The following is a 20816-nucleotide window of genomic DNA, read 5'->3' as shown; positions in this document are numbered from 1 at the left end:
AATGCTAATTTAAAAGAGGGATGTGAAGAGGTGTCATATAAGACGTTGTTGCTGCCGGGACATATACTCAATCCATATACACCAGTGCAAAGTGGTGCACTCTAGTTCTAAACACCAAATGAGTTGGACAGTTGTTAAATATTGTGAGTGTTGAGACTGAAAGGGGTCCCCACAGAGTTGGTTCTATTGAGAAAGACCTCTTGATGGTGGAGGAAATTGATCTGGGCTTGAAGGAAGCCTAGGACTTAGGGAGGGGATGGTGGAGAGGGAAGAAGGGAGCGCATTCTAGGAGGGAAGCTTGAACCACAACACAGAGGAGAGACTGCGCATGGAGTGTCAAGTCTGGTTTGGCTGAGTGGGAGACTCATGTGGAAATAGAGTGAAGAAAAGTTTTTTTAGGGGGGAGGAGGGAGCAGTTTGTGGATGCCCATAAATTCCAGACTCAGGAAATTGTGCTTTATCCTGTAAAGCACAATTACAGGATAAAGGCAAACGATATGTACAAAGCAGTAATTTTTAGGAAGATTAATGTGGCAGCAGGGTGTTAGTTGGATTGAAAGAGGGAGAAATTGGAGGCAGAGAAGCCAGTGAGGTAGGTACTACGTAGGATAGGCATGAAATTTGGCAATGAAAAGAAGTTTCTATTCAAAGCTAGTGGATATTTGTCTTTACAAAGGTCCCATACATTTTTGAAGCTAAATATAATCTGTTATTATTTGTTGGTTGCTCTAAGGGAAGAGTTTGTTTCATTTGCTTATTTAAGATGGGGAGACTTGATGTGTTTAGTTATAGTCTGAGGGGAAGGCACAGTGGAGAAGAGATGGAAAATATGAAAGGGTAAATTTGAGAAACTAATGACCCTGGGGAAGGAGGAGGGGATGGGATGAACACAACAGGTAGAGGAGTAATTTTGAGAAAGGGAGAATGGCATCACTTCCCTTGAGGTGAATGAAACACAGAATTTTCAGGTGCAAAAAGACAAGATGGGAGAGCTTGTGGTTGGCCTGGCTGTCTCAGAGAGGGAGCAGAGGAAGAGGACATCTGCATTAGTGAGGTCCGGTGAGAGTGGTGTGTGAGGAGGTGTCACTGTGGGAAGGCCGCCAATGAGAGAATAGAAGGGTGACCATAGAGTGAAGAGGGCCCAAGTGAAGTAAGAGGGCATGAATTTGCAGCGAGCCCATTCTGCATAATAATTCTATTACTTTCACCCCTAGAAATATTTGTAGAGCGACTGAACAATTTACATAAAGTCAAAGCTATGGCCAAGTTTAGTAGAATGCTAGAGAGATAAGCACTGTCATGTCTTTCCTTCCCAGGCTGTGTGTGCGGGAAAGAGAAACCTGACATGGGTTTAATGTGCTACAGATTGGCTAGAAGCAGACACACACACACATACACACACACACATACATACATCCCACAACTTCTGTAACTTTTCAATCTGTTTAGACGAGGATCTAGAGAATCTAATAAGTTGGCCCCACAGATCAGGAGCAGATGCAGCATAAAATAGAAGGGTCTCCCTGGCCACTGAATCCCCTAACAGGGCATGTAACTGCCAGTGGCTCTCTCCTCAGGTAGCATCCTGCCGGAGTTGAGAAAATAGCTAGATTTTCCCGATCCCATTGCCATTTCTCACTAACGTATATGTCACCATTAAGAAAAGCCTTCTACTAACAAGGAGACATTTAAAAATATCTGGCTCTTATGCTTCTTGAAACAAACTTAGGGAGAAGAGGGTTGGGAGTAGGGAAGACGGGAGTGGGACAAAGGCAGAGTCAGAGCAGGTATCTCTGAACAAGACCTCTGCTCCTAGGCTCCTTGGTGCTGGTGTAACACTCTTTTACCTGGGAATCTCTGACATTGACATCTGCAGGCCATCATCACAAATCTGTTTTCCTCCTTGGCTGAGAGAATAGGGGGAATTAGACTCCTGGGGACTAGGTGGGGGAGAAAGGTGGTGACTGTGAGGGAGGGGGAGGGAGGAGGCAAAGGAAGATGGAGTCAGAGATGAAGAGCTTCATGTCTGAAATCCTGGGGAAGTGATGGGGTCCAGGTGTGGCCGGGCCAGCAGGGGAGAGTTGTGGCAGTGCCCCGAGGTACTTAGGGGACAAAGGAGGTTACCTCTGTGGGACACTGTGCCAGTGAAAAGCAGAAGGTGCAGAGCGAGAACAGGAGATGATGGCTCAGGTAAGTATTGAAAGGCAGAAAGCACTAAGTTAAAGCCACAGTTTGAGGCACCCAGGGCACAGTGGAGAACTAACACTTCTTATTCTGTTACCGCTTCCCTTCATTTGCACAGGAGATGGAAAGTCGGGCTACTGATGAAACAGTCTGTGCTTTCACTAAAGTCTGTTTTGAATGCAGTTGCCCAAATGTTAAAAAGGAAAAAGAAAGAAGGGAGGAAGGAAGGAAGGAAGGAAGGAAGGAAGGAAGGAAGGAAGGAAGGAAGGAAGGAAGGGAAAAAGAAAAACCACTTCTGAGTATTTACTGACTTGTAAATGTTGTTCTTGGAATTGACCCAAGGGAGAAAAGTGTGAGCACCGGATTGTTAAATTGATTCATGGTTAATAGACCCTAAAGAGACCTAGAATAGCTGTGGATTGTAGAGCTGGAGCGTGAGGGGAGGGAAACATATAACACACACAAATTACCCTGCATGTTAGTGTCACGCAAGTTTTCTCCTTTCCCATTCAGTCATTCAGCTATTATTACATAATGCTGCCTTTGTGCCAGGAATTGTACTGGACTCAGGGAATGAAACACGTGAGAAACAAGTGAACCAAGAAGAAAATCTGTATTTCTAACTTTGGGTGCCATGAAGAAAACCACAGGAGCAGCGGGGAATGAAGCAAAGAAGAGCACCCACTGATAGAGAGCTCAGCCAAGATCTTTCAGAGTTAAGGGCATCAGAGCTGAAATCTGACGGAGGAGAAGGAATCAGGAATCAGCCATGCAAATGGGCTAGAGAAGAGCTTTCCAAGCAGGAAACACAATAGCACAGGGTTTAAGAAAGGAAATTCTGAGGCAATAACCAAGAGTTTTCCACTTTCCTTCCCGTTTTCTTGTGGGTGTTACTTTGTGACCTCCTCAAGTATTTCTTCTGCTTTGGTCCAGAATCGCTTTAGACAGCGTCAGAGCACCAATGGTAGCATGTCGCTATTTGGAATGTTGAATACTAGTCCGATGCTGTTAGGATTAAGTAAAAGGTGACAGTTGGGAGGAGTCCCAGGAATGTGGGTATGAATTTTAAAGCTCTGTTACTATTTTGCAAGCGTGTAGCAGTCAAATATGAATTTTAGCATCAGATGCTGGTGAGTATGCTGATGCTGGAGTTGGCACGTGGCAACCAATTCCCCGTGAAAAATAACTTTCTTAAGGGCCATGTGCATGAGGGAGAGCAAACCTCCTAGGCCAGTCCATGTGGACTGTCCGTGTTGACAATCCTTCGTCCTAATGGCAGCGCAACCTCAGAACACTTTCTGATCAACTCTCAGTGAATGCTGTTCACCAGTAACCTTTCTTTAGGGAATTTAAAAAAAAAAAAAAAAAAAAAAAGTCTTATTTTAGAATAGTGTTAGATTTACAGAAAAGTTGCAAAGATAGTACAAAGAGTTCCCAGGTATCCCCTTACCCAGTTTGTCCTGTTACTCACATATTACTATGGTACGTTTGTCACACCTGAGAAACCAGCATTGGTACTTGACTGTTAACTACACTAGACGTTATTTGGAGTTCACTGGTTTTTCCATTAATGTCCTCTTTGTGCTCCAGCGTCCTATCCAGGGTACACATCGCATTTGATTGTCATGTCTTTCCTTGGTTATCATGACCTTGACCATCTTTGGGAACAGTGGCCGGGCATCCAGTAGAACGGTCCCTACTTTGAGTTTGCCTGTTGTTTTTCTCCCGATTTTACTGGGGTTAGAGGTTTGGGGGAAGAACACCCCAGAGGGGCAGTGCCCTTCTTGTCACACCATATCAGGGGCAGATGCTATCAACATGATCGTCGCTGGGGATGTTTACCCTGATCACGTGGTTACCAGGTTTCTCCACTGTAAAGTTACCAGTTTTCTCTTGAAGGTGTTTTTATGCAATTCTAAACTACAGAAGTCATTAATAAATATCAAATGTCTTCTCCTTGTAAAAAAATTGAAACACCACTGAAAAGCTAATGCTTTTAACTTTAATTAGTGGGGACTCTAATACCGGTCCCCATTTCGCTTCCTGAGAGGCAAATACTGTTAGTGCTTCGAGCCTCTTCAATGCAATTACATCCATACGTATATCCTCATAAAATGCATATATGTAGTATAATTTTGTGTTTTAGTTTTCCTTGTAAATGACCCATCATACCCTATGGATACCTTTCTGCACCTTGCTTTTTTCACCCAGCAATATGTCGTAGAGATCTGTCTCTGCTGTTCTCTTTAATGGCTGCGTTATATTTTAGTGGACATTACAGATAACACAGCCAGCCCCATATGGATACTTGTTGCCATTTCCCCCCTGTTAGAAACCATGCCTACCGAGCTTTCTTGTACATGTCTCCTTGTGCAAACGTGTGTTTCTTTAGAGCAGATATTTAGAAGTAGATTTTCTGGGTCACAGAATATACACATTCAAAATTTTTTACATATCCTATCAAAGTGGTATACCATTTTACCCCAAACCAGCAACTTATGAGAAAACTAGTTTTCACACATCCATTTTAATATTGAATATGTTTGTCTAAACATTGATAAAGTTTGTAATTTTTCTATCATAGTTTGAGTTGGCCATTACTTACCATTAGCACCAATGGCTGGCCACCCTTTTCTTTAAACAGTTCTAATTCCAGATTCACTTAAAGATCTGGTTTTGGGTGATAAATTAAAAAAATATAAAATTGTCTTATTGTTAATTGTTAATTGATGGTAATGTGTAACTAGAAAGAAACTAGAAATTCTGGTCCAAATGAACTGCATTTTTTGAATATTCTTTTGAAAAAAACTTAAAACTATTGAACTGTAGACCTGATCACAAGGAATGGACCAGCTACCCCTGTGTGGGTCCTTCCAAACCTGTAATTCTGTTATATCAAGTGACTTGTGTCCAATGTCATTCCCTAGGAAAACACCTGTTATTAAAATGGCTATGTACAAACATTAAATACTACTATTGACCATTGTATTTCTAAATATATGGTTTACATTGGTCACTTTTCTTTAACTTTATGGAGCAGTGAAGTGGCAGAAAACACTCCATCCTTTGCCTCTTCTTTTGCTTTTTCTTATCGGCCACTACAAGGAGGGAAGAAGGCAGCAGCTGTTTCCCCCCATCTACGTTGTGCTCCCCTCCATTTCCAGCGATAATGCCATATAATGAATACATGATCTATGCTCTCACAAAGTGCTGTTGTATACAGTAGCTCCTATGTGCAAGAAGTGCAGGGAAACATATTACACTTTTTCCCTGGTTTCCCGCATCAGAAACAAACATGCTCTGATGACAATAGTGACATGTATTCATCATAGAAAAATAGGGAAATATAGAAAGGTTCACGAGAAAATTAAAATCACCATTATTTTACCACCCAAATATAATAACAGAATTGTTAATATTCAGTATTATGTTCTTCTAGTCTTTTATATATATATATATATATATATATATATATATATATATATATATATATAAAAGTTGTATACTTGTATACTTGTGTGTATATATATATATATATATATATGTAAGCTGTAGAGACATTTGGGAGGCGGGGAATATAAAATGGAATTAATTTTCCTCTGATTATTTCCCCCACTCTGCCTCCTACTCCACTGCCTTTGCCAATCTCCCAGAAGAAAATGAGATTTGCAATCAGTAGAAATCGCAGAGCTGTCAAAATACATGAACTCAGCTATGTTGGCAAAGACCCAGCCACGAGGTAGAATAAATGTCAAAGGATTTACCTGCCCAGGAAGAAAGAATGAACACAGGCGGTATTGACATTCCGGTTTCCGGTCAGCCCTACTGCTTATCTGCACGGTCGGCCAGTTCTCTTAGGGGAATACACTCATAGGCTTTTGGTATTTCCTAAGCAGTTTCCTTCTGTGGACTGTGGTCAGTTCTCTTTTCCCGGAGGATGCTGGCGCTCTCCCTTTATTCCCCGTAGCAAGTTCTGCCCTCTTCCTTTCTTCCTGGCAATCTGCTGGTCCAGCAGTACTTTTGTGGTTTGTTCAGTCATTCCTTCAAGTGTCTTTCACTGTAAATTAATGTCACTTTTTGTTTCTTCCTATGTAATTCTGGGTAATTTTAGAAACAGCTGGAGAAGTCACAATACCATCAGAAAAAGGCTGCGGCTCCAAGCTGGGCCTCTGGGGCCACATCGGGCAATGCTGAACTGCAACACAAGAGCACCATTGGCCTGGGAAGCAAAAGGCTTCCATAGAGCCTTACCCCAAATTTGGGGTCAAATAGATTCTGTCAAAATTTAACTCCCCTCAGGGCGGTCAGTTAGCTCAGTTGGTTAGAGCGCGGTGCTTTTAACAAGTTTGCCAGCTCGATCCCCACATGGGCCACTGTGAGCTGCGCCTTCCACAACTAGATTGAAATAACTACTTGACTTAGAGCTGATGGGTCCTGCAAAACCACACTTAAATAAAAAATAAAAATCTGAAAAAGAAAAAAAAAGAGAGAGAAAAAATTAACTCCCTTCATAGAGTATATGCTTTACTACAGATTTTTTTTTTTAATGATCCTACGTTTCTGTATTAAGGAACTGGAGTGCACCACCTCACTCCCTAGGGTCTTTTCCAGTCCTAGGGTTGTGAACCTTCTACACAGAAATATAATGAAATGCACACTTACCCAGAACAGACAGGAGCTAACTCTACCCACAGGCAGAATGAGAAGCCACTTAATGATACCCAGTTAGGCAACTTTCTCTCTCACCTATTCTTGGTAATATCCCTGCCCAAATTTTTCTCCCCTACTGCCTTCATAAAGACTGGTACTCTATCTTTAGAGTCTTTGGAACTGTATTAGTTAATATTAGGTTTGGCTGTTGGTCATAGATAAATACAAAATAACAGAGGATTAAAGGAGATAGAGATTTCTCTCTCTCTCCCTCATGTTAACAACCAGGGGTAGGAAGTACAGAGCTGGTGTGACAACTCTGCCCCCTGGAGTCCTCAGGGACCCACGCTCCTTCTATCCTGGAGTTCCAACAAATGGAGCCTCCATACCCAGGATTAACCCCTGTCTGAGATGAAGCTCCAGCTGTCGCATTCATATTCTAAGCAGCAGGATGGAAAATGGGGGTGGGGAAGCTGCCACTTAAGGGAAATTCCCAGAAGCTACTGCATGACATTTTCACTTTCATTCCATTGGTCAGAACTTAGTCACGTAGCTACACCTAGCTGCAAGAGAGGCTTGGAAATGTCATCTATCTGGGTGGCCATGTTCCAAGATAAATATCCAATTACTATGGAAAAAGAGGAAAATGGATATGGAGGAACAACCAGTAGTTTCTGCCATTGTTGGAATTCTAAGAATCAGCTATTGGAATATAAGTAACCCAAAGAGGGGGGTTCCAGCCTCAGCCATTGCCACTCATTGTTCTCAGGGGGATCGGTGCCACGATGAAAGAACACGTCTTATGGGAGTGGGGTATATGCTTAGGTACAGGCAGAAAGAGCAACTAAGAAAGGGGCTGCCCAGAGGGCCAAGGGCAGGACCAGACTTCAGTATCAACTTCTTCCCAGTTTTCCCCAGGAGCCTTGGGTGCAGGACCTCATCTTTCTCGACATCAGGAAAGATGACTGGAAATAAGTATAAACTATAAATTATGTGGTAGGTCCTACAGGGCTGACCGACTGCTGCAATGCATGGCCACGACTGGGCTACACATACTGAGCACCTGGAAGGGGCTAGTCACTAAGCTTTATATACATCCTGTCATTTAATTCTCACAGCAACTTACTCTCCATTATCGTGCCATCTTACGAATGTGAAACTAGGATCAAGACTTTAAGTGGTTAAATCAAATAGCTAAAAAGCAGAAAGAAGAGTTTAATTCACCGATGTCTCAGCCTGGAACAAGACTAGATTACAGGTTCAAGTTTCCAAACCTCTACAAATGTGTATATCAACTCTTCATAGTCATGAAATTATGCAAAAGGTGGAGTGGGAGGGGGCTGATATTTAAAATCTGTGAATAGTTTTGTTTAAAAAAAGACTAAATAATAGTAAAACAGTGACCCCTAATTTATTTTAGAAATAGATTTTCATGTCAGGCTGAAATGGTTTGAGATGCTATTCCACTTGTTCATCTAAATATGCCTTGAATCATGATTTAATTTTGTGATGACCCAGCTGTGATTTTGTTAATAATGTTGCAAATGTTTGTATAATTCAACTAGTGCTACTTTTCTGATAGAATGAAAATATGAAGGAAGATGACCTTTCAATGGAACGAAATGAAAATGACCTAGCCCAAATAAGTCTCAGCCAACGTGCTAAGGCGCTCATCAAGCAGAAAAAAGAGACAGGGTAAAATTAAATTATTTTAATGGTGTCTCATGCAAAGGGGTTAAACACCGTGGGGAAAATTGAGTGACTGGTTAATATGGAGGTTACATGTTAACTCAAACATATTTGAAACAAATAAAAAAAACAAGATAGTTAAAGCAGGTAAGACAACTAAATTAATGTTTCACTTTTGGACTGGGTTTTTAACAAGAATGATTGCTAACAGAAATTTCTTTTTACATTTATATAGAGAGAGTAATTATTTTATCTTCAGTGCATTTTTAAAGAGTAGCTATTATGAAGCTTCCTTAAGCTAAATAAAATTACTTCAGTTTGGTGTATATGAATTCTCCAAACCACTTTGAGGTAGGGCATTTATTCTGTTTCCTGCCTGCTAAAGGGACAGCTATGCAATGGCCCTGCAACTTCTGGGCTTGGATGATGGGCCTGGGCCCAGCGATAGGGATCCTGTCCTGATGAGCGGTGCCTACTTGTCCTTTCTGTACCTGCGCCACCTGAGAATCAGGGAGCTGCAGGTACGTGGATGGTCCAGCACGCTGGTTTTCAGGCACCTGCAACGTTTGGTGGCCTACACAGGGGGCTTTCCTGCTATTCTGGTAGCAATGCGTTTTTGCACTTTGTTCTTTGTTCTGATTTTTCCATGAAATCAGGCCTTTCTGGGGTGGTGTGTACCTTTCTCAGCAGTAGGGTTGACCTGCCAACTTCCAGGGCCCTATTAAGTTTTACTCTAGGGTGGGACTAGCAAAGGGCAGGGTTTTAACCCTGTTCTTTCTTTGTTTTAGCGCATCTGCTTAGGAATTCTGAACTACTTCAGATCTGTTGAGCGAACGTTGACAATCAACACTTCAGGCCTTACCTTGGTTGCGGGGAGCCTGGTCCCCACGATAGATGATAGTTCCTGGGTAAATACGGCAAAAGGAGGCCTGGGCACCTTGCAAGGCCTCGGAGCTCACCACTATATCCATGGGTCACCTGCTGAGCACAAGGTGAGCTATTATGCTGCAATTTTCTCTTCCTCAATGATCCTCTCTCCAAAGTTACTCTCCTCCCAAGCATCTAGAATCACTTAATATGATGGAGTAACAGGTGGGGGCTTCTTAGGGAAATAGCTTTTTTTAAAAATGTGGTGAAAGTGAAATGGCTTGTTAATCACAATGAAATACAGTGAGCCCCTTGTGAGCAGGACACGGGCAAAGAGCACTTTAAAGCAGCCCTGGAGGCCACAATAAGAAGGAAGGCCTTTCAGCTGCTGGTTTGTCGACTTTATAGTGAACAGAGCATGAGGTGCCCATTCTGTTGTCCTTGCCTGAAAACCATATGACCTTACAGGGAAGCTCTTGTAAGACCCTCTTGACATTACGAGGGGTAACTTTTTGCTTCTTTTCTGTTTTCCAAGCCACTTGGAGCATGTGCTTTAGCTGCACTCCATGTGAGGGACCTTACCAGCATTTAAACTAGAATGTCCAGACCTAACTATGTGATTCTTCCCCATGTAGGAGAGGGGAGGCACAGATACAGGTGTTAATTTGTTGGGTCCATCTCACCAGGTCCAGGGCCAAGGCTACTGGGAGCAAAATCTTTCGGCTTACCAGCCTGGGGAGCTGACATCAGAGAAACCCCTAAAATAGACACCCCTCCCTGAGTCCCAGTGTGTTTGATTCTCTGAGGAAAGTATTGAGCTGTGTGTAGTATTAATAAGTGTTCACTCAATGACAGTTTCAGAAAAGAAAAGCACTTACAACCCATCATAGACACTTTCCCACTTTATGAACGTAATTTAGGCATGTGGCAAAGCAGAAAGAGCCCCAGAACGAGAGGCTTTTCCTAGCTGCTTGACCTTGAGCGTGTCTCTTGAGGCACAGACCTGATACCCCCCGGCACGTTCAGGATCTGCCTGGACTTGACATATTAGGAACCAAGGCTTGTTGTGAGCAAGTGGTGGGAGATGAGGCTGCAGAAAAAAGCAGGCCAGACCATGAAGGGCTAGGCTCTCCGTAGGCTAGGAACTAATTCCAAGGTTGGTGGGGAACAGATAATTTTAAATAAGAGAATGGCTCTCCTCATTGCTTTGTAAATTCTCAAGATCTTTGCCCAAATGTTATCCATTTATTCTCTTACTTCAAGTCTTTCATGAGTTTTCTGTTTTTTATTTTATATTTAAATTTTTTTATTTTTAGTTTTTTAAGGTTTTTAATTTTTTTTTTCAGTTTCCTGTTTTTTAAAAGATAAAGTCCAGGCTCCTTGGTGAAGTTGGAAGTCTGGGCACACATCTTGGACCTCCTTTCCCTCCACTGTCTCTGTACCTCTCTCTTTATGGAGCTGCAGCTGGCCCTCCTCTGAATGGGCAGAGCTGTTCATGCCAATGGGTCTTGTACATGCTGGTCCTTCTATCCCTCACCTCCTCTTTCCTTGGTAAATGCCTATTATATTCAACAGTCCATTCAAATACCACTTCTCTTGGAAGCTTTCCTCTCTATGCAGAGCTGAGTGCTTCTCCCCTACTTGTCTGCCTCCAGTACAGCACTCAGCTGAGAGCCATGCTAGATGGTTGGCGTACATACTCCCACAGGCTGTGAGCCTGTCATTCATTCATTCATGCATTCATTCATTCATTCCATAAATGTGCTGACCAATAAGTCCAGTAGGTACAAGAGAGAGAGAGCAGTAAACAAAACTGGCACAAATCCCTGCCATCATGGGACTATTTGGTGGAAAGAGACAGACATTAAAAAAATAAGTAACATATATATATAGAATGTCAGCTGACCTGGCACCAGAGCTTTCCCAGACTTCCTAGCCCCTTACAGTTGAGTGGGGCCTACTGATGCGCTATGGCCAGTGGGCTGTGAGCAGAAATGACATGTATCACTTCCAGTCCAAAGCATTTAAGAGCTGGTTTATGACCCTCCAGCTCTCTTTCCCTGCTGCAGCCAGTGGAAGGCATACATGGAGCCACAAAATAGAAGCGTCCTGGGTCCCGGGGTCATTCCCTGCTGGAAGATTGCTACCTAGGAAGCAACTAGTCCTGCAGTGAGCTCTGCATGAGTAAGAAATTAATTTTAACAGTAGGCCACTGAGTTTGAGGGTTATTTTTCATAGAATAACCTAGTCTTTGTGGAGTAGTAAAGATGGTGATAGGTGCTACAGAAAAAAATTAAGAAGGAAAGGGGGCTAAGGAATGTGGAGGTTGGTGATGGGCTGTTGCAGTTGTAAGTAGGGTGATCAGGGAAGGCCATACTGAGAAGGTAATATTTGAGTAAAGACCTGAAGGAAATAGGGAAGAAAACCATGTGACTGACTAGGAGAAGAGTGCCAAGTAGAGGGGAGAACCAGTGCAAAGGCCCTGAGGCAGAATGACCGTGTCTAGCAGTGTTGTAGAAACAGCAAAGAGTTCAGAGCAGCTAGAGTAAATGAGGGGGAAATTGGCAGGAAGTGGGGTTAGAGAGATTGAAGGGGTGGGGAACAGGTTATATAGGACCTTATGGACCATTGTGAGGACTTTGATTATAACTTTGAGTGAGAAATGGAGCCCTTGGTGAATTTTGAGCAGAAGAGTGCTGTAATTTGACTTACATTCTAACACTCATGCTGCTGTATTAGGAATAGACTGAAGGTACTCTAGGCTGAAGCAACTAGTTAGGAGGTTAGTACATTGATCAAACTAGACACAATGTGTCTGAGAGACAGCATGATGAGAAATGGTCAGATTCTGGATGTACTTTGAAGCCAGTATGATTTCCAGGCAGAAGGGATGTAGAATATGAGAGAAAGAGAGAAGTCAAAATTGACTCCAAAGTTTTCGCTTGAGTATCTAGAAGTTTGGAGCTGCTACCATCTGGGATGTGATTGGAGCAGGTTTGTTGGGAAAATCAGAATCTCAGTTTAGGACATGAAAAATTTGAGACGCTTACTAGATGTTCAAGTGGCAAAAGAAAGTACAGTAAGTCAGTCAACGTCATCGATAGGTTCTGCGACTTTAAGCAAAACAAGGTATAACGAAACCAATTTTGCCACAGGCTAATGGATATAAACAAGAGCTAAGTTCCTACGGCATCTCATCAGTGTTACAACGAAACTGTGTGGAACAAAACGATATTATTCCAGGACCTGCTTTAAAGAGTTGGATATCCATCTTTCACATACTAAGTATTTGATAAATGTTTGTTGGACAAACGAAAGGCTCTGTCCATAATAGAATGGTTGTGAGGTCACAAAAAGACAATGTACACAGAAATACTTTGCCAAGTATATCATGTTGTTTAAATGAAGAACAATTAGTTACAATAATAATATCATATTCCCCAGGTGAGGCAGAGAATAGATTATTTTAATTTCCTTTTTTAAATATTTGAAAGATCGTAGCCAATGGATTAAGTCATTCATCTAACAAATTTGAAATTCTTAGGACTATTATTATCTGGCATTAATGTAAAGATGGTAAGCAAGTCAGAGAAATATTGTCTTCATTGCCAAAACCTAAAATTCATATTAACAAGTGATGACAGAAACCAATAGAGTGAAAAGAATGAATGATGGGCCACTAATGTTCCTATAGTTACTGGACTCAAATAGTTATTTTGGCATCAGTTATTTTGCAGACTTAAAAAAACATATGAATCATTCCAAAGATCAAGTTACTTCTTACCCAAACAGGTAATTATTGTCTTCCCTTTCCTGCCACTCCTCTAAGCATAATATTGAAGAATCAATTCTCTAGACCACAAAAACTTTAAAGAGGGAGGGTCTTCCACATGGCTGTGGAAGAAATTAAAAATAAAAAAATATATTATAGTGACTGAGTCATAAGCCAGTATGAAGTAATTTGGCCATCTGGTCTTCAAAGTTCATCACCATTGGACATAAGCATACATTTCAGAGACAGGAACTGAGGGCGGGAAGGAGAGGAGTGTATGTATGTCTATATAAAGGGCTTGAACAAGGAGGTGGGGGGTGGGAAGAGTGGGGGGAAAAGACCATTTAAATAGATTATGGCATTACTGTCAGCATCTTGTCTGCTATTGATTTCCATCAGCTTCAGGACTTATTACAGTAGCCATTTCTTTAAATTCTTATAATATTCCCCAGCAGAAGAACTTGGGAAAGGTCTTTCTAGTACAAGGAATAAAGCAAACAACATTAAGTTGGGGTCCCTTTCCTCAAAGGAGAGCTCATTTTGCATAATAGGTGAAAGGAGCTAAATGCTAACAGAAGCCAACGTGCTAGTATTCTAAATCTAAGCACGCTGTTTCATTTTTGTATGTGACATGTTATTTTTCAGCATATTTTCTGTTTTTCACTGGTGCCTATCATTTTATAAGAAGCAATACTTTCACTTTTGGAACTAGCCAAAGTAAGCTCCTAATTTAAAAAAAAAAAGTTTTATGCCTAACGAATAGCAAAAAACAAAGTAAACCAAAACAACAACCTACAACAACCTGATTATGAAATATCCTTTTAGAGGAATATTATTTAGAAATGCTCATACTTTTACTTATTAGAGAATTTCTAAGTTTCTGCTTGAATCTGTAAGAATCTACAATTAAATGGGCAATTCATCAAAGAGGAGTCACTAGGGGAAATTAAGTATGTTACCATCTGGTGTATTTATAACAGCACATTAAATCTGATTACAGTAGCACAGGACCCATGGAAGGGACCTATAGAGTACTCCTCACCTACCTTTCTGATATTGATGAATCACCATCCAAGCAGATGAGAGTGTGCCTTGTTTGTGAAGGTTCCGCGGGGTTCTTATAGTTATATACTAGGCAATGCCACATACACAAACCAATTGACAGATCTACTGAGAGAGAAGATGTGACTGCTTAAAATTTATAGATCAGTGGATCCTATCCAACAACTGATTACTGAGCATACCAAAATGTTTATGTTACAAGAATGAATAGATGGGGGATAAAATATTGGGAACCATTGTTTCCACAGTTTAAATGACTCATAAATAACAATTTAGAAAATCAGATTTATATATATATAAAATAAGTGTTGATGAAGATGTGGAAAAATTGGAACCCTTGTGTGCTGTTGGTGGGAATGTAAAATGATGCAGGACTTTATGTAAAAATGTCTGTTGGTTCCTCAAAAAATTACAAATAGAATTACCATATGATCCAGCAATTCCACTTCTGGGTATATATCCAAAAGAATTGAAAGCAGGATCTCAAAGAGATATTTGTACACCTACGTTTGTAACGGCATTATTTACAATAGCCCAAAGGTGGAAGCAACCCAAGTGTCCATTAAGGGATGGAAAAATATGATATATATACACACAATGGAATATTATTCAACCTGAAGAAGAAAGAAACATAGATGAACCTTGAGGACATTATGCTAAGGGAAATAAGCCAGTCACAAGAGCACAAATACTGTATGATTACATACAGAGAATCTAGAGTAGTCGAATTCATTGAGGCAATAAGTGACTGCTGGTTCCAGGGCTTGAGGAAATAGGGAATGGGGAGTTATTGTTTAATGGGAACAGAGTTTCAGTTTTGCAAGACGAAAAGAGTTCTGGAGATGGATGGAGCTGATGCCACTGAACTGTACACCTAAAAGTAGCTCAGATGCCAAATACTATTATGTGTATTTTACCATTTAAAAATATGTATAATATAAAAAAACTAGGCCAATGTTTCTTAACCCTTTTTTCATTATTGTTCCCCCTACAAGGACTTTTTTTTAGATATTTTTTCCCCTGACAGTCCTTCTCCAAAGAAATGTTAATATAAGAGATATGCCATATATCTGTACAGTATGTACGTCTGTGCTTTATACGTTAAAAGAGTAAGATTTTTTTTGCCCCCCCCCCAAGAATTACTTTTCACCCCCAATGAGAATGCATGTATTAGGTGGTACTGACATGAGATGAGACTCTGTGAGGGCAAAACACAGTATTTCTGACTGGTATATTTTAAAAGTACAGGTAGGGATCATAAAATGATAGACTAAAAGAAATCTATATGCAAAAAATATGAAACACCATTCATTTATTCATCCATTCTCTTATTTAAATATATTCTAAGCACCTATTATGTGTTAGGCCCCATGCTAAACACTGAGGATACAATAATGTACAAAAATAGACATGTCCCTTACCCTCATAGTGCTTATAATTCAGTGAGTGAGACAAATAGTAGTCAATAATCAAACAAATAAATGTAAAACAGCAACCTCAGTAAGTGCCTCAAAAGAGAAATAACTTGGTGCTGTAGGGAGCCCAGAGGGAGTTTCCTATGAAAGTGATGATGAACTGAGGTTGGAAGATGTAGAGGCTGTAACTAGGCAAATGGGGAGGGGACCTGTGGCCCAAGGGAGCATGGCGCCCACAAGAAGCCAAAAGAAGACACGAGTGGCAGGGACACAGCAATCCAGATGGAAAGTGATGCAAAATGAAACTAACCCAAAGTTTCTCAACTTTGTCACTTTTGACATTTTGGGCTTGATAATTCTTTGTTATGGGAGGCTGTCCTGTGCGTTCCTGGATATTTAGCAATCCTGGTCTCTACCCCCTAAATGCCAGTAGCACCTCCCCCTATGTGTGACAGCCAAAAATGTCTCCAGACGTAGCCAAATGTCCTCTGGGGAACAAAATCACATTTGGTTGAGAAGCACTGGAGAGAGATAGGCAAAGGCCAGACTGTGTAGGCCTGTTAAGGAGTTGTTCTTTCTTCTGTGGGCAATGGGATACATTTTAGAAGTACCAAGGGGGAGGGGGAAGGACAATTAAAACTGGATTTCTCAAAGATCTTCTTCCAGCAGTGAGTAAAATGGAGGGGAGAGAAAGCCAGAGGGAATGTGGATAGAACAATTAGGAGGCTAAACTAAATTAGAAGCTCCTAGACTAGTCCTAGGGAAAGATAATAACAGTTTGGACCACAGTGGTAGGTGATGGGATTGAGAGAAGTAGATGGATTTGAGAGATAGGAAGTAAAATCAACAGAACTTGTCACTAAATTGGGCATGTAGGGAGAGACAGAAAGAGATGTCAGGAATGATTCATGCTAGAGGAAATGGGTGGGTGGTGGTGCCACTTGCTAAAATGGGGAAGCTGGACATAGCCTAGGTTTGTGGGGGAAGATCACACAATTTGATCATGTTAAATCTGGGGGGCCTTTGACGCCCAGGAACAGATGCTAAATAAGTCATTGGATATGTGGGTCTAGAGCTCTAGGAGGTCGGGGTTGGAGATATAAATTGGGGCTCAAAGGGTCTAAAGAAGGTTGTCGCAGCTATGAAAGTGTATTGTCTCCTCAGGAAGGACTATAGGAGGAAAAGATGAGGTCCCAGGAAAGGGACTTGAGTGTGGCCACCATTTAATGAGCTAACAGAGAAAAATACACCTCAAGCATCAGAGCAGGAATGGCCAGAAAGTGGGTCAGAGCAAGAAGAATGTGGAGTCCTAGAAGTCCTGGGAAGAGAGTGAGGCAAGAAGCGGAGGAGAGAACAGAACTGTGTCAGGTGCTCCTGAGAGGTTACGTAAGATGACTGAAGAAATCTGCGGGATGTGGAGAGAAAGTCATTGCTGGTCGTAGTGTAAGTGGTGTGGGTGGCTGGAGGGAAACAGGAACCAGAGGGAAATGGTGAGTGGAAGGTGAGGGAATGGAGACAGTGAGTTGAGATAACATCTTGGGAGCTTGGCCCAAGTGGAGGAGGAGAGACATAGGTGGAACTTGGGGAAGGGTGCGAGGATCTTTTAAGATGAGAGGGGCGCGAGCAGGTTTCAGTGTCAATTGGGAAATATCTGGTTGAGAGGAATTGGATATCCAGCAAGGAGAAGGGACGTTTCAGAGGTGGGAGGGCATGGGATCCAAAGTACAGGGAGGGAATAGCCTTAGAGAAGAGTGGAATCATGCCCTACAGTGTAGGAGGAAATGGGAGGAGGGGAGGGAATGCGGTGGGTTTATGTGTGTGCGTGGAGAAGTGGATGGGGCTTCTGCTGAGACTGACGGAGACTGGGCTTGGTGGGGGCAGTGAATTCAGAGGCTTGAGAAGACTGGAGAAGTTCAAAGTTATGAGAGTTCTATTAGAATAACGATTCTCAGAAAGCAACAGATCCTCAGACATCTAAGAAAAATAAAATTATGATTGGAATGCTCAAATTACTCCTTTGTTCATTTCTTCTGGCTGCCATAGAAATGCACTAAAAAGTGGGTGGCTCACAATGATTGGGAGAGAAATGGGTTCATTCACCGTTCTGGAGGCTCCAAGTCCAAAATCAAGGTATTAGGAGGGCCATGCTCTCTCTGAAGACTCCATGAGGAGATCCTTCCTTGATTCTTCTAGCTTCTGGTGGCTGCCAGCAATCCTTGGCGTTCCTTAGCATTCCATGGCTTATAGATGCACCACCGCAGTCTCTGCCTCTGTCTTCATGTGCCTCCTCCCCTGTGCATCGGTCTCCAAATTTTCCTCCTTTTATAAGAACACCAGTCATTGGATGAGGGTGCATCCTAATCCAGTATGATCTCACCTAAACTTGTGTACATCTGCAAAGACTCTTATTTCCAGATGAGGTCACATTCACAGGTTTCAGGTGGACATGCATTTTGGCCGGGGACACGATTCAACTCAGTATATTACTAAGATACGAGATTATGTTAATGCATTTTAGAAGTATTTAGAAGATTAAAACAAAAATATCTTCAGCAGCTAACATTTATATATGCACAGTGTCACATACTCCCTACAAGAACCTGTGGTGTCTCCACAGTCCCCATGTTACAGATGAGGAAACAGAGGCTAAGAGCAGCAGAGTGACTTGCCCGAGGTGAAGTCCTGGCAGAGCCGGGACCTGAAACGCAGGCATTCAGACTTCAGAGACCACCTTTAACACTTAGTTGGCTCTATTGCCTGCTTTTTTCCAGGTAATCCTGAGTTAATCAGAACACTTAATCAGCTAGTTACCTACCTCAGAATGTGTACCCCTGCCGACATTCTTTGCTAATATCTTTTTCTCCACATACAGCTCTTCGAGCCTTCCGCATGTCTGCAGCTCCACGCGGACAGCCCACTGCATGGAAGCAGAAGCCTGCTCGTTTGGTTCATTTGGGCTGGCAAAATATAGCCTCCCTTTTCTGGTAACTTCCAGGCTTGGCTTTCTTTCCCCAGGTCCACAGTGTCCAATTCCTGGAGTTCTCAGAAGTGGAGAACCAGGATGACTACTACAGCATAAGAGCTGGCTACATCTACACCCAGGACCAGCGAGGGGTGCATGTCATGTATGACGAAGCCTTGCGGGATCTGAAGGAACTGGAGACAGAACTTCTGCTCGTGGCCAGCCATTACATTGAGAAAGAAAAAGGTCAGAAGGCAGATTTTATTTTTAATTAAAATTTATTGAGGTGACAATGGTTAGTAAAATGACATAGGATTCAAGTCAGTCAGATATTTTTTCATTGAAAATTTTTTTTATTTTTCAATTACCGTTGACATTCAATATTATATTAGTCTCAGGTGTACAACATAGTGATTAGACATTTATATAACTTACAAAGTGATCACCCCAATATATCTAGTACCCATCTGACACTATACATAGTTATTACCATAGTATTGACTATATTCCTTATGGTGTACTTTACATGCCCATGACTATTTTGTAACTACCAGTTTGTACTTCTTAATCCCTTCACCTTTTTCACCTCCCCCCCTACCCCCAGAAGTCAGTTTTTTAAAAATCAACCAGCCAAACAAACAGAAAGCACTAAGGGCTCGATTTAACACCTCCCTCCTCTAAATGTAAATGCATATCCAATAGTATCTGAAAATTTAATAAGCACATACAGCTCCCCAACACACATTCACTTGAGAAAAGATACACTTTTGTTTCCAGCCCAAGTGGCCCTTTTGTTGGAGACTGTGACTACTCTCTCAGGGCGTGGTTATAATTCTTACTGTTGATTAGATGCTACTTGCTGCCCAATGGCATTTCTGCAGCACCCAAAGTGCAGGCAGTGTCATGCAGGGCCCTGAGGGAAGCAAAGTAAGCAAGTGAAATTAATGATTTATTATTTTTAAGTGGCAAAAAAAAAAAAAATGATTGACCTTGGGGAACTGCAGTTAGAAGCAGAGACATCCCTGGGTTCCTAACAGAAAATCACCAGGATACAAGAAGGATCTGGCTAGGAAAATGCCAGATAAGCCCCAGAGGAGAAATCATTACTCAGGGTAATCAAATAACCCATAATCTGTATTCTCTCTTCCTTCTAGCACCACTCAAATGCATCCAATTTTAGAAATAGGTGAGGTAAGAATATTTCTTTTGAAATAATATGCTAGCATTAGCATTACATTTGGAAAGAATTTAGAGTTTCTAGATACACTGCAACACCTAAAGGGAAATTCAGCAAGGGTTTGTGCTATTTGGTAATATATGAGGCTGTACTTAAGGATAATTCATGCTCATATTGTTATAAAATGCTGCTCAAGGAATGTTTGACAATTAACCTTTCAGATCCCAAACAGAATTAATTTAATACTGAATTGAACCTTTTGTCCTTTCGTTGCCACAGACCATTTAGGACCTGAATCATGGGATAATGCAATGATGGCATCCAACATTCTGGGGCATTTAATTTAAGCTATTAGCTTTTATCTTTATTGGCTATCCTACATACTAATGCATCATTTTTGTTGATAATAATTTATAATATGATACAACTATTTCCAGCTAAGAATTTAAGTTGATTGTAACACTCATTTTGCCACATGAGCATCTTTCAACTAGTAAGTGTATAGTCATTCGTTGTGAAATGATTTCCCAACTGCTGCTAGAGAAACTCCTGATCAAAGACTTTCTCTCCTTCAGTACCTATCATACACTTGATAATTATTACATTCAAACTTCAGCACCTGAAAAGCTCTTAATTTTTAATGTTTCATTCTGAACTAGATCACTTAAAAATGTAAAGCATTGATAATGCTGATAGTAAAAACTAACATTAATATAGTAGGAAAATATTTTAGCTGAATAATGATTACATTTATTTATTTAAGTTAGTGATTAACATAATTAAAGCACATCTTAGAAACTTTTCTGAAAATTTTTGACTTGGCAATCATCAACTGAAGTAACAGGTTAAACTGGATTTGCTTTTAAACCACCAGAGATCTGTTTTTAGAGAAGGAGAAATGTTTATTTTGCCTTTAAATTATAAGCTTGAGGACATTTAAGTAAAGATTTCATGTTAACTGAATTTGATTATATTTTTAAAATTAGTCTTTAAAACTAAATTTAAAAAGTAAAAACAATGGGAAGCTTACTATTTTTA

General features: G+C 41.1%; 1 protein-coding gene across 8 annotated transcripts in view; it reads left to right on the top strand.

Moving 5' to 3' along the window:
- CCDC162P (coiled-coil domain containing 162, pseudogene) overlaps positions 1 to 20816 on the top strand; it is a 164731-nt gene that overhangs the window by 33661 nt on the left and 110254 nt on the right. For all 8 annotated transcript variants that reach the window (XM_074333388.2, XM_074333386.2, XM_074333390.2 and 5 more), the window contains 4 exons: positions 8417 to 8529; positions 8909 to 9044; positions 9312 to 9515; positions 18655 to 18847. In XM_074333388.2, the coding sequence (XP_074189489.2) occupies positions 8417 to 8529; positions 8909 to 9044; positions 9312 to 9515; positions 18655 to 18847 (646 nt within the window). The remainder of the gene's footprint in view (positions 1 to 8416; positions 8530 to 8908; positions 9045 to 9311; positions 9516 to 18654; positions 18848 to 20816) is intronic.

Source organism: Rhinolophus sinicus, chromosome 2, assembly GCF_057876585.1.
Source record: "Rhinolophus sinicus isolate RSI-liver-muscle chromosome 2, RSI-T2T, whole genome shotgun sequence".
NCBI lineage: Eukaryota > Metazoa > Chordata > Mammalia > Chiroptera > Rhinolophidae > Rhinolophus > Rhinolophus sinicus.
Note: the sequence above shows the minus strand (reverse complement) of the source record. Positions and strands in the feature narration are given on the sequence as shown.